This window comes from Chrysochloris asiatica, unplaced genomic scaffold (genome assembly GCF_000296735.1).
Source record: "Chrysochloris asiatica unplaced genomic scaffold, ChrAsi1.0 scaffold00266, whole genome shotgun sequence".
In the NCBI taxonomy this organism is placed as follows: domain Eukaryota; kingdom Metazoa; phylum Chordata; class Mammalia; order Afrosoricida; family Chrysochloridae; genus Chrysochloris; species Chrysochloris asiatica.
In genome coordinates, this window is record NW_006408784.1 from 3,260,142 (window position 1) to 3,273,453 (window position 13,312).

At 37.8% G+C, this 13,312-nt stretch overlaps 1 protein-coding gene across 2 annotated transcripts in view; it reads left to right on the top strand.

The window, feature by feature from the left end:
- Positions 1-11,203, top strand: part of NF1 (neurofibromin 1) — a 307,052-nt gene extending 295,849 nt beyond the window's left edge. For both annotated transcript variants that reach the window (XM_006874227.1, XM_006874228.1), the window contains one exon: positions 10,284-11,203. In XM_006874227.1, the coding sequence (XP_006874289.1) occupies positions 10,284-10,426 (143 nt within the window). In that variant the 3' untranslated portion in view covers positions 10,427-11,203. The remainder of the gene's footprint in view (positions 1-10,283) is intronic.
- Positions 11,204-13,312: the final 2,109 nt, after the last annotated feature.

The following is a 13,312-nucleotide window of genomic DNA, read 5'->3' on the forward strand; positions in this document are numbered from 1 at the left end:
TCCATGTACTATCAGTTACCAGTGTTTCTCTCTATTCACTTCAGCTTTTTTTTTAAACACTCAGGTATATATAATAATTTATACCACCAAAGGGCACATTCTGTAAGTCTGCCTCCTGACTGCCATCTCTTAGTCCTTCACTTCCTATGAAACTAGAGTCCTCAGCTGCTTCTTCTCTCCATGTCCCCATTTCTGCCTCCATCTTTGGTGTTGCTGCTTCTCTGCATAGGGTCTCTCATTCTGCTTTTGCACTTCTCCCTTGATGATCGTAGGGTCCTTTGTTTCTGGACTGTAAGATTAACCACTCCCCTGTTTTTGTTACTCTGTTCAGCTCTTTTGCTTCACTATTTCTTCCATTCATTTTAGCTGCTCAGAAGTTATAGAACAAATTTCGTGTCTATTATATTAATTTTGCTCTTTTGTTTCTTGTCTTTTTATGACCTTTTGCTTTCTTCATCTATAATGCCTTGACGTCACCCCACAACTCATCTGGTTTTGGATCATTAGTGTCTAATGTGTCACATCCATTGTTGAGATGGTGATACACTCAAGGTTGTACCTTGGCTCTCATGGACTTGTTTTAATTTTCTTCAGTTTCTACTTGAACTTGCATATGAGCAGTTGATTATTTATTCCGCATTTGACTCCTGGCGATGTTTTTCATCGTCTCTTTCTACAGATGTAGTCAGTTTTATTCCTGTGTATTCCACCTGATAAGGTTCAAGCATATGTAGTCACTGGTTATATTGTTGTTTAAAAAAGGTATTTGTGTTGAATAAGCCTTTGGTCTTGCAAAATTCTATCATGTGCTCTCCAGCATTTCTATCAAGACCATATCTCCAGCTACTGATTCTTCTTTGTTTTCAACTTTCACATTCCTATTACCAGTGATTATCAATGAATCTTGATGGCATGTTTGATCAGTTTCAGACTGAAGAAGTTGTTAGATTTTCTTCAATTTCAACACCATTGGCTTTAGTGTTTGGTGCATAAATTTGAATAATAGTGGTATTAACTGGTCTTCCTCATAGGCTTATGGATATTTTCTTATCATTGACATAGTTATCTTTCAGGATAGATCTTGAAATGTTCTTTTTGACAATTATGTGATGCTGTCCCTTTTTACTTTGACATTCCGGCATAATGTTGTTGTTGTCAGGTGCCATCGAGTTGGAACCCACTCATAGCGACCCCATGCACAGCAGAACGAAACAATGTCCGATCCCGGGCCAACCTCACTACCGCCACCACACTCGATGCCGATCCATCTCGTTGGGGATCTTCCTCTTTTCCTCTGACCCTCCATCTTACCCAGCATGACATCCTTTTCCAGCGACTGTTCCCTCCTGACAATATGTCCAAAGTATGAGAGACGAAGCTTAGCCATCCTGGCCTCCAAGAAACTGGTTGCACTTCTTCCAAAACAGATCTATTGGTTCTTTTGGCAGTCTATGGCACTTTTAGTTTCTCCTCCAATACCACAATTCAAAGGCATCAATTCAGCATAATAGACCATATAATTGTCTGATTCACAGTAGCCAGTAATCTTATTTCCACTCACTAATATTAATGTTAACTATCTTCAGGTGTTATTTGATGGTTTCCAATTTTTCTAGATTCGTGCTTCATACATTCCATGTTCCAATTGCTAATGGATGTTTACAGCTGTTCCTTCTCACTTTGAGTTGTGCCATATTGGTAAATGAAGGTCCCAATCCTAATAGCTTTACTCCATCCATGGCCTTAAGGTTGACTCTACTTTGAGGCAAAAAAAAAAAAAAAAAAAATCTAATTTAGAGATGTTTTCAGTGCCTCCCAACATGAGGGGCTCATCTCCTGGCACTGTATCAGGCAGTGTTCCTCTGTTACTCATAAGGTTTTCACTGGCGAGTTTTTTCAGAAGTAGATCTTCAGATTTTTCTTCCTTGTCTGTTTTAGCTTAGAAGCTGCATTGAAACTGTGCACTGTGGGTTTGGTGACCTTGCTGGTATTTGCAATACTGGTGGCATAGCTTTAATATCACAGTGGCATACATGCTACCATAGTTTGGCAAGCTGGCAGACAAGTGCTTAGAAGCTATTTATTTTCTCCAAATACAAAGCCATTCCCCTTGTTTACTTAGGATTTAAAGCAGACCAACCACGCCATCACCTATGTTAAGAAAAGGAATGTGACCATTAGTTAGCTCTAAAAAACAAAGAGAAAAAAATGGATATATTGTATGTAATTTACTTCTTCTGTGGTTATTATATTGAAAGATTAGACGACCTAAACAGAAAAAGTCTTGGAAATTGGTAGAAGAACCAATTTTTAATAGATGAAAATATTTTATATTTATTGCTTTGTTTATTTAGCTAAAATTACAAAAAGTTTCTAGATGTGTATTAAACGCATTACTATAAATAATTTTACTATAGCGTAAGAGCAAGCTACATTTATATTTTATTCTGAGATTATATACTTATTTATTTTAGTAATTGTATAAATTCTGGCATAAAGTTCAAGTCATTTCCATTTGTTGTAAAACTCCTTCTAGTACCTCACTTGATTTTTGTATTTCAAGTATTAGGAGCGTTTTTATTTATACATTGTAGTTGTTGTTAAGTGTATTCAAGTCATTTCCGACTCATAGAAGTCATTGCACTTATTTTATCTATGCACCACAAAGTCTTCACTTGGATTGTCTTGTCTGAGTCTTACAGCACTCTGGGATAGGCAGATCTTCTGTTGTCCACAATTGTCAACTTTAGAAATGGAACCAATTAAGAGTTCCAATCCAACTAAAGCACAAACCTGGGTCCCGGGTCTTGTTTCCTTATTGTATATGCAACCGTGAGCCTTCTAGCACGTTTGCCTTCTTCATATATGTAATAAAAAGTTGGATGGCATAATTGCTTTATATATATATATATAATATACAAGTCATTTGACTTGTTTGCATTAATGTAAATGTAGCAAACTAAGCAGATCAGAGCCAGATAACCTACTAGCACTCTTGTGCAGGTGGTGGGAAATTTGGGTCAAATGAAAGATTAGTGTTTCATTTTTTTGTAGTATAGTGTCTCACAAATTACTTAACTCATTTTTCCTCAGCTTCTTAAGAATTAAAAGGGATTTAGTTCTGTTATTATTTTGAAGGTACTAGGTTCCAATTTGGGAACAATGTTTTAGTATTACATATGTAACATGAATTTAAAATAATTGTTTTATTATTTGTTAGGCTAGACCTTTATCAGTACAAACCCTGATAACCTGCCTTCAAGGAACTTATGTTCTAGCAGAGGAGATTGATTTATAGCTTTATCACTATAGTCACTATAATGTAATCTGAGAATTCTCTTCCTCACTTAGTCCGTTCAGTAAATTTTGATCAGTAACACCTTTAATTTAGGCTTGTATCTTTATCTGGAGCTGCCATAGTTCACTGAAGCTTAGTGCTGTTAATGCACTGTTGGAGAGAATTTTCAACTTGTTTGGTGCTTCCATGTTTGACCACAGCATACCTGTGGGCAAATGTAAGCTAGCAAATCAGGACCACAGAAGTTTGTAGTTTTTATTTCAGTCAGGTTGTGGTCTCTGGGTTTGTCATCTCATGGCTTCTTGTGCCCACCAAGGGCCAGAAGGGGAGAGCCAGTGCACAGGTTCAGAAGTGGCCATAATGCAAAATCTCACAGAGGCCTAGGTGAAACACCGAGGCCTGTCCAAGGCCTGTAAACTCTAGTTGTTTCCATTGCAGGCTTGCTTTCATCTCCGTTTGAGCAGTTTGCCTGATGATCTCAGAGTTTTCCTATATAGTACTGAGACAAAGTCTTCACCTTCTAATTCTAGAGGGTAAAAAGACAGAATGCTGACAAAATTCTCAGAAATAAAGATTTTGGTTAGAAACTTAAAATGTAAAAGGCAGATACTACGATTATTCTGCTTGATACTAACTAGGTTCTTTCAAGAATCTATACTTTGATGTAAATATAATGTATTTTCATTCATTCTTTCATTTTTTTAATAGACTCTCCAGGTTTTCATGTCACTTTCTGCTTTGATCCTTAAAGTGAAACATCTTTTCTGCAAAGTAGAATTTAGAAATCACCTTCATAACACCTACCTGTGTGTTACTCATAGAGTTGAGTTACTAAGCAAGAAAAACACACACACACACACACACACACACACAGGATTTGATGTGAAAATTAATCTGTGAATAGAAATAGGACATCAACCTCTCACACCGCATTGAAATTTCAACTTCTGAGTGGCAGGACTGATAAATCAATCATAGTTTAACAGTTTTTAATCTTTAGCATGTAAAAGGAACTAAGGCTTCTAAAAGTATTTGAGGTTTGAAAATTATTTGCTTAACAAAATGAAAATTAGGAAATTGTTAGTATTTCCATATAGAAATCTTCACCTTAGTGACTTCATCTCATAAATACAATTGATGTCATTTGCTTCCTCAAGAATACCAGTGATCCAGGCCCTGGTCCTTGCAGGCTAATTGCTGCTTTCTCTTCATAGTCAGCCCCAGGAACCAGGGTGCTGGCAGAGAGCCACTGGGCCTCCTAGTGCTTGTCCCCAGTTGTGGTTTCTCCTGATAGCCAGCTCCAGGTGATTTCAAAGCCTGGTCACTTTCACGTCTTAGCTTTGCCTTGATTTTTACTTCCTATTTGGAAATGACTCCAGATTAGGAAGGATTCGACTTGAACTTATAGGTTACATACAAATAAAAGGCAATGAAAAGTCCATGATAATTTCAAATGGCAGAAGCCTGGGAGGGCCAGGGAGTGTGATTGTCTCTTCTAGTAAATATATGGCACCCCAGGAGGAGAGCAGAGGTTCCATGCTTTCTACCTACGAGTGGGTGATGCTGTGGGTTAATGCACAGGACTGTAAGTGAGGTTTGAATAGCAAGGTTGGCGGGTCAAGCTCACCAGCCGCTCCTCAGAATCCCTATACAGGGTTGCTATGAGTCGGAACTGACTCAAAAGCACTTAACAACAGCAACAGTCATCGTATAGGTAAAATGTAATAAATGCTGTGTAAAAAAAGGATAAAGAAGAATGCATCATGAAGGGAAAAAGAAATGCAGGAAAACGGGTTAAATTTTATTTTGTAGACATTAGCAAGGCAATTAAGAGAGGCTGAGCAAGCATCCATCACAATGAAGCTAAGGCACATCTAAGAGATGTTGTTGTTAGGTGCCATCAAGTCGGTACCGACTCATAGCAACTCTTTGCACAACAGAACGAAACACTGCCCGATCCTGGGCCAACCTCACTGCTGTTGCCATGCTTAAGCCCATTGATGCTGCCACTTGGCCAGACCATCTCACTGGGGATCTTCCTCTTTTTCTCTGACCCTCTACCTTACCAAACATGATATCCTTTTCTAGCAACTGCTCCCTCCTGACAATGTGTCCTAGGTATGAGAGACTAAATTTGGCCATCCTGGCCTCCAAGGAGCACTCTGACTACACTTCTTCTAACACAGATCTGTTGGTTCTGTTGGCAGCCGATGGCACTTTCAATATTCACCTCCATCACTGTAACTCAAAAGCATCAATTCTTCTACGATCTTCCTTATTCACTGTCCAGCTTTCACATGCATATGAGGTTATTGAAAATACCATAGCTTGGGTCTGGCACACCTTAGTCCTCAAGCTGACATCTTTGCTCTTCAACACTTGAAAAAGGTGTTGTGCAGCAGATTTGGCTAATGTAATGCTTATGATTTCTTGACTGCTGCTTCCGTGAGTGTTGATAGTTGATCCAAGAAGGATGAAGTCCTTGACAACGTCATTCATTTCTCCGTTGATAAGAATGTTGTTTATTGGTCCAGTGGTGAAGATTTTTGTTTTCTTTACATTGAGCTGCAATCCATACCGAAGGCTGTGTTCTTTGATTTTCATCAGGAAATATTTTAAGTCTTTTTCACTTTCAGCAAGCAAGGTTATATCATCTGCATATCGCAGGTTGTTGAGTCTTCCTCCTATCCCAATGCCACGTTTTTCTTCATATAACTCAGCTTCTCGGATTATTTGCTCAGCATACAGGTTGAATAAGTATGGTGAAAGAATACAACCCTGTCTCACACCTTTCTTAATTTTAAATCATTCAGTGTTCCCATGTTCTCTTCAAATAACTGCCTCTTTGTCCATGTACAGATTCCTCATGAGCACAATTAAGTGTTCTGGAATACTCATACTTCACATAGTTGTCCATAGCTTGTCATGATCCACATAATCCAAAGCCTTTGCGTAGTCAATAAAGCACAGGTAAGCATATTTCTGATACTCTCTGCTTTCAGCCAAGATCCATTGGACATCAGCAATGATATCCCTCATTCCACGGACTCTTCTGAATCCGGCTTGAACTTCTGGAAGTTCTCTGTCAATGTATGATTGTAGCCATTTCTGTATTACTTTTAGTGAAACTTTACTCGCATGGGATAGCAAAGATATCGTCCGATGATTTCCACATTCCATTGGGTCACCTCTCTTTGGAATGGACACAAATACAGCTCTCTTCCAGTCAGTCAGCCAGATAATTGTCTTCCAAATTTCTTGGCAGAGATGAGTGAGTGCCTCCTGTGCTGCCTCACTTTCTTGAAAGATATCAATTTTTATTCCATCAATTCCTGGTGCCTTGTTCTTTGCTAATTCCTTCACTGCACCTTGGACTTTCCTTCAGTATCCTTGGCTCTTGATCATATGCTACCTCTTGAAATGGTTGAACATCAACCATTTCCTTTTGGTACAGTGACTGTGTATTCCTTCCATCTTATTTTGATGATTTCTGCATCATTCAATAATTTGCCCAGAGAATCCTTCAATAATGAAAGTCAAGGCTTGTATTTTTTCTTCTGTTCTCCAGCTTGAGAAATGCCGAGCGTGTTCTTCCTTTTTGGTTTTCTGACTCCAAATCTTTGCACATTTTGTTGTAATATTTGGCTTTTATCTTCTTGAGCTGACCTTTGAAATTTTCCGTTCAGCTCTTAGACGTCCTCATTTCTTTCATTTGCTTTAGCATTTCTGTGATGGAGAGCAAGTTTCAGTGTCTCTTCTGACATCCATTTTGACCTTTTCCTTCTTTCTTGTGTTCTTACTGACTTTTTGCTTTCTACCTGTTCTTGATGTCATCCCATAACTCTTCTGGTCTTTAGGGTTTAATGTATCAAATCTGTTCTTCAGATGATTTCTAAATTCAGGTGGGATATATTCAAGGTCGTATTTTGGCTCTCGTGGATTTGTTTTCATTTTCTTTATCTTCAGTTTGAATTTACATATGAGCAGTTGATGGTCTGTTCCACAATCTGCCCTTGGCCTTGTTTTGACTGATGATATGGACCTTTTCCATTGTCTATTTCCATAGATGTAGTCAAGTTGATTTCTGTGTATTCCATCTGGCAAGGTCCATGTGTATATTCGTCTCTTATGCTGTCTAAAGAAGGTATTTGAAATGAACAAATCATTGATTTTGCAAAATTCTGTCATCCGATCTCCAGCATCATTTTTATCACCAAGGCCATATTTTCCAACTACTGATCCTTTCTCTTTGCTCCCAAACTTTGCATTCCAATCACCAGTAATGATCAATACATCTTGATTGCATGTTTGATCAATTTCAGATTGAAGAAGTTTGTAGAATTCTTCTATTTCATCCTCACTGGCTTTAGTGGTTGGTGTGTAATTTTGAATAATAGTGGTATTAACTGGTCTTCCCTGTAGGTACTTGGATATTACCATATCACAGGCAGTGTTGTACCACATGATGGATCTGGATATGTTCTTTTTGACAATGAGTGCAACACCATTCCTCTTCAATTTGTCATTCCTGGCATAGTAAACCATGTGGTTGTCAGATTCAAAATGGCCAATACCAGTCCATTTCAGCTCACTTAATGCCTAAGAATGTACGTTCGTACATTCCATATTCTGATTATGAATGGATGTTTACAGCTGTTTCTCTTCATTTTATGTTGTGACCCATCAGCAAATGAAGATTTTGCAGGCTTTACTCCCACAGGCTTTTGTCCATTCACATCATCACTGTCGGCTTTTACTTTGAGGAGGCAGCTCTTCCCCAGTCGCATTTTGAGTGCCTTCCAACCTGAGGAGCTCATTTCTGGCACTATATCTGACAGTGTTTCTCTGCTATTCACAAGGTTTTCAGTGACTAAATATTCGCAAGTAGTTTGTCACTCCGTCTTCCTTGTCTGTCTTCATTTGGAAGCTCATCTGAAACCTATCCACTGTGGATGACCCTGCTGGTATTTAAAATATCGATGGCATGGCTTCCAGAATCACAGCAACTCACAAGCCACCACAGTATGACAAACTGATAGATGAATGATGTTAAGCAGCCCTTTTTCAATTTTGTTTTTATTTTTTTTTAAAGCCTTGAAGATGCAAGTAAGTATTCAGAAGGGAATAAAAATGATCCAAAATTCTGTTACCCAGAGAAAAGTGATATAAACTTTGTGGTATCTTCGTCATTGATCTTTCTATGCATTTGATTAGAACCGAACAGATCCAAGATGCTGCTTTTGCTATTCTTAGCTCCTAGAGAGTGGTTGCTGACATTTTTAACTGCACTTTTAGCCCTAGCCCAGTGCACTTTTCTTTAAGTGAAACATTGACAAATGCCTGTGTTCCTTTGGTAAATTCAAGACGGCAAACTTTTATTGAGCCTTTGTAAGCCAGGCCATGTGATCTTAGATTCCTCATCCTCTGAATTGAATTCAGAGCTGAGCCCAGACACATGGTGTGTAGCAGCTAGAGGTGAGCATTACAAGTTCAAATACCAGGAGACTTCAGAAGGTTCATGGAAAACAGGATGGAAAGAGAATGGAATTTTGCCATAAACTTTGTTACACTCCCTTGGAGACAGTTGCATCTGTGTACATTTGCTATATAACAAATATTCCTTTACTTGAAATGCTCATTTTTGTCCAGAGTTGGAAATAGCTACTTTTCATAATTTTTAAAGTTCAAATGATACATATAAGAATCAGAAATAAAATAAAAATTAACTGAAAACACAGCATTCACAGATTACATATTTGGACAATTTGGGGGGATTCTTTTATCTGTATGGGAGTTTTCCCTAAATGCTAAAGTATTATACCACACATGCTGTTTTGTAACTTGAACTCTAAAACTGTAATCATCTTTCTGTATCAACAAATACCTATCATTACTTTACATTTTGATAGAGAAGCCAAAATGATCTCCAAGTATTTATTCTCCCACCAATTTGTTATGCCAAAAAAAATTGGTCTAATTTTTGGGGTAAATTTTATTGAGGTGTTAGTGCCATGGAGTTGGTTCTGATTCATAGTGATCCTGTATTGAAGTGTAGCAGACAGAAAAATCGTACAAATTATGTTTACAGCTTAATGAGCTTTTAGGAAGGAAGCACACTTGAAAATCCACCAACTAGATCCAGAAATAGAGTGTTATGAGCACCCCAAAGCCACCTGCATGTCGTCTCCATTTGGTGTCTCCAAGGGTAAGCCCTGTCCTATTACTTGTGTCTGAATTGTCATCTTCACTAACCCTGGCTTGGTGTCAGGTTCCTTTTCTGGAGTTCCTATTTAGATGATATATAAAATAATTATAGGTGCCCAGCTTTGGAAGGTTTTGATCTCTACCATGAGATAAATAGTGCCATCTGTTTTAGGTGCTGAACATGAGGTGAAATGACTGGCCAGCTTTGAAAAGAAAGTCAAAGCAAAGATTCTACAGGTTGACCTTTTGTTTTCTCAGTAAATAGTTGACCTCCATTGAGACACTGTGATTGAAAAATATGAAAAGCATCAGACTTCAATCCTTTGCAATGATGAATTTGATGTGAAGAAAATAGAAACTTTAGATCAGTAAATTCTGTAGCTGAAGAGTTTGTTCTGCAGATAAACATAAATGAAGATATGTGACTAGAAGCTGACCTCTGCTGGAAGCTTCTGGTATGACTTGGAGGGAGAAGTTACAGGGTTCCTTGGTGGCTGCTAGCTTCTCATTCAACTAAAGCCTGCTTGCATCTAGCTTTTTTTGTAACTTGACATTTCTTTCTTCTTATGTTATTTTTTTTCATTGTGATGACATTGCTTAAACAAAATTTGAGGTGATCTGAGTGACACGGCCTTTAAAAGTGTTCTAGCAGTTGATGATTAAAATTAAATATGCATAAAGCAGTTCACCAGGTTGGTCTCTTAACAAAAACTAGTGAGATTGAATCCTGGAGTTTAACACCATAAGGGAGAGAGTAACTGGATGTTGTGTTTCTCTTCAGGAATCGACAAGGAGAACGTTGAACTCTCCCCCACCTCTGGCCACTGTAACAGTGGACGAACTCGACATGGATCCGCAAGCCAAGTGCAGAAGCAAAGAAGCACTGGCAGTTTCAAACGTAATAGCATTAAGAAGATCGTGTGAAGCTTTCTTTCTGTCTTTTTTCAAGCAGACTTAGCATACATGGGCTCTTCACTAGTGAACCCTCCCTAGCCTTCCCCATCGCCACCAGTCGTGAGGCTGCACTTCATGTTTTATAATGAACTCCTCCACTCGTGGAAGCGTTGCCTGAATTTAATGCTGCTCTTTCTTTTAACTTTTTTTTTTCTTCTACTTTTGCTGTGTGTCTGGTTTAAGCAAGTATTCAGAACAACTGCAAAGAACGTGGGAGGTCAGGAAACTTGTAAGTGACAGCATTTCAGTTGTGAGAGAGGATGAATTCTTGAATACTGCTATTAGCCAGATATGAAAGCCATTTGCACAGAACTCTGTCTTCTATGTTTTCCCCTTCTTCATCATACGAAGTAAAGTGTTAGTCTTATTTACACACTTTTCAAGATAAATGTCTATGGGAGAGATATTATAAACCCCAGTATGCTTAACCTGACTTTTAGCTGTGGACTTTTTTTTACCTTACAAAACTAAAGGAACCATAGGAATCAATCCTCAGTAACTTCCCAACATAAAGCCACAGGTGAGGTACTCTGGGGGGGGTGGGGGATTTTTAGTGAGTTCTTTAGAAATATTCACTCTTGCGTACTAGCAATAATTATAGAAAACTCAAAGTAATCACAGATATCCTAACATTCATGAATCAAAACTATGAGTTCTGAGGCCTTAACCAAACCCAGTCATCAAAACTAGTTAATTTTTTTCCTCTAGTTAATTCTCTCTGAATCTTTAAATATACTAAAAATTGTTGATTGTTTTTGGTTGATTGGTTGGGTTTTGTCATTTTTGTGTGTTTGGGGGAATTTTTTTTGTAAGCTACAACTATACTAAGTATAGTAATACTATATTTTTTTCCTTCTCTTTTTCTTTCCTAAATAATTCTGAGCAAGGTGATCAGTGAACAAAGTGTTGAAAATTGTTCTAAAGAAGGCAATTTTCATTGGTGTTTGCATTCACTCTGTAGCAAAATGGAAATGGTACGTGACTTTTTGAATAGCTGTTACTTTTATTTTGTTAAAATGATTTTCCAAGAAACAAAGTTTGGTGTATATTATCATAAATTTCTTTGATGTGTTTTAAATGTCTTTTACTCTTCCCCTTCCCCACCAAAAAAAAAAAAAAATCAGAAATCTCTATAACAAAGCATTTGGGTTCTGTAGGATAGAATTGCATTTCATCACTGTGAAAAGACCGAATTGCCTGCATCAGAGAGGATTGTGGGCGTTGCTGCTAAGCTGAATGGGATGGGCAATGATTGTGGACTTTTCCATAGTAATGTGGATCTCGTTTCCTGGTGATGCCTGCAGTGTGCAAAATAGTCTGACTTCAGTGAGCATACTAATATTCCAATGTAGAACTAACCCATATTTATTACAAAAAGATACGATTCCCCTAGTCCCAGGTTCCCTTTCTATGTTAAGATGTAATTGTGGCTTTGGGAGGCAGGGGAGGAAACTTACAGAAGAGGAGAGTTCCTACAGGGCCATTTTATTAGTGGATTTCCGTAAATTAAACTCCACAGCTAAATCAATAAATAATGGTACATATAAGTGTTCTGATTTTAATAATATAACGCATTTCACATTTATCCACACAGTAACAATGTAATATGTTCATGTAAATAAAATTGCTTTTGATATTCAGAAATAAAAAGAATTTAATTTTTTTAATTTGTTTACAGTCCTGGGAAAAATAAGAACCATTTGCCAAAATAAAAAGGACAAAACAAAAACAAAAACAAGCAAATACAACTTAGTATTAATAGTGATTTTTGACATAGAATTATTGGGAAATATCAAAGACAGGTGCAATTAGCCAAACTGTTCTGTTTTCTTTCTTTTTTTTTTTTTTTTTTAACTATTGTAGAGGCTGTATTAGAATTTATAGTTACAGAGCAACTATACGACTCTATGAAGACGCTAAGACTAGAACTGAGTTTAGAACTAGATCATTAACCCAGTGCCAAGTGTGCCCAGTGGTTGTTACAGCCTTAGTTCTCCTAAGGCCCAGTACTTTCCTGACGTATGTAACACAGCGTCTTGGCTCCTGAACTGTCAGACAGTGTGAGCTTTTAATAATTTTAGTTTGGTGGTCTCTCTTTGTTGATTTGGTGCATACAACAGTGGGTGTTGTTATGCTATTTTGCTTCTTCCATCAAAATAGGGAAACTTCCAAAATGTTTACCGTTGAAAATGTTGCACTTCCCATAAACAGGTTTTCCAAAGTGTGATAATTTCTTCAGTGTAGTCATTCTTTCCCTCTCATGTAATAAATGGAATGAATGCCTTACCTCATGAAATGATCAGTGTTGCACAAATCAAATTTGAACTTTCTTGGAACTGCAGAAATTACATTTGACCAGTTCATCTTGGGAATTTGAAACTTAGTTTAGTTTTAGTTTTACCTTGTTTAAAGACCTTCTGACATTTGAGGAAAATACAGCTTTGAAATGAACTAAAATGAACATGAAAGAAATCTCTCACAGGAATTCTTCCCCTGAGAAATAAAACACTTTTTTAGGCCTTATACTGTAATTTATCAAAGAAATGCTGAAATTCCAAGCAAGTTGCCCATTTTGCATCATCTGATGTAAGTTCTGTAAAGAACATTTTAAGTCTTTGTTTAGGGGTTAATGGCCTGACAATAAAATGAGGGAAACAGTAAGCCAGCTATGTTTTGGTCCAGCCTAAGCTACCTGTTGTACCATGCTCCTGTCCCAGGTTTCATTCACTAACTTTGGAGGAAAGGGCTCTGTCCTCTCTCAGTCAACACCTGTTCCTTACAGAACACTGGGTGCAAACCAGGTGCCAAGGACACTGCAGTGAATAGTCCCTGCCAGAAACCATGTCCTAGTTGGGG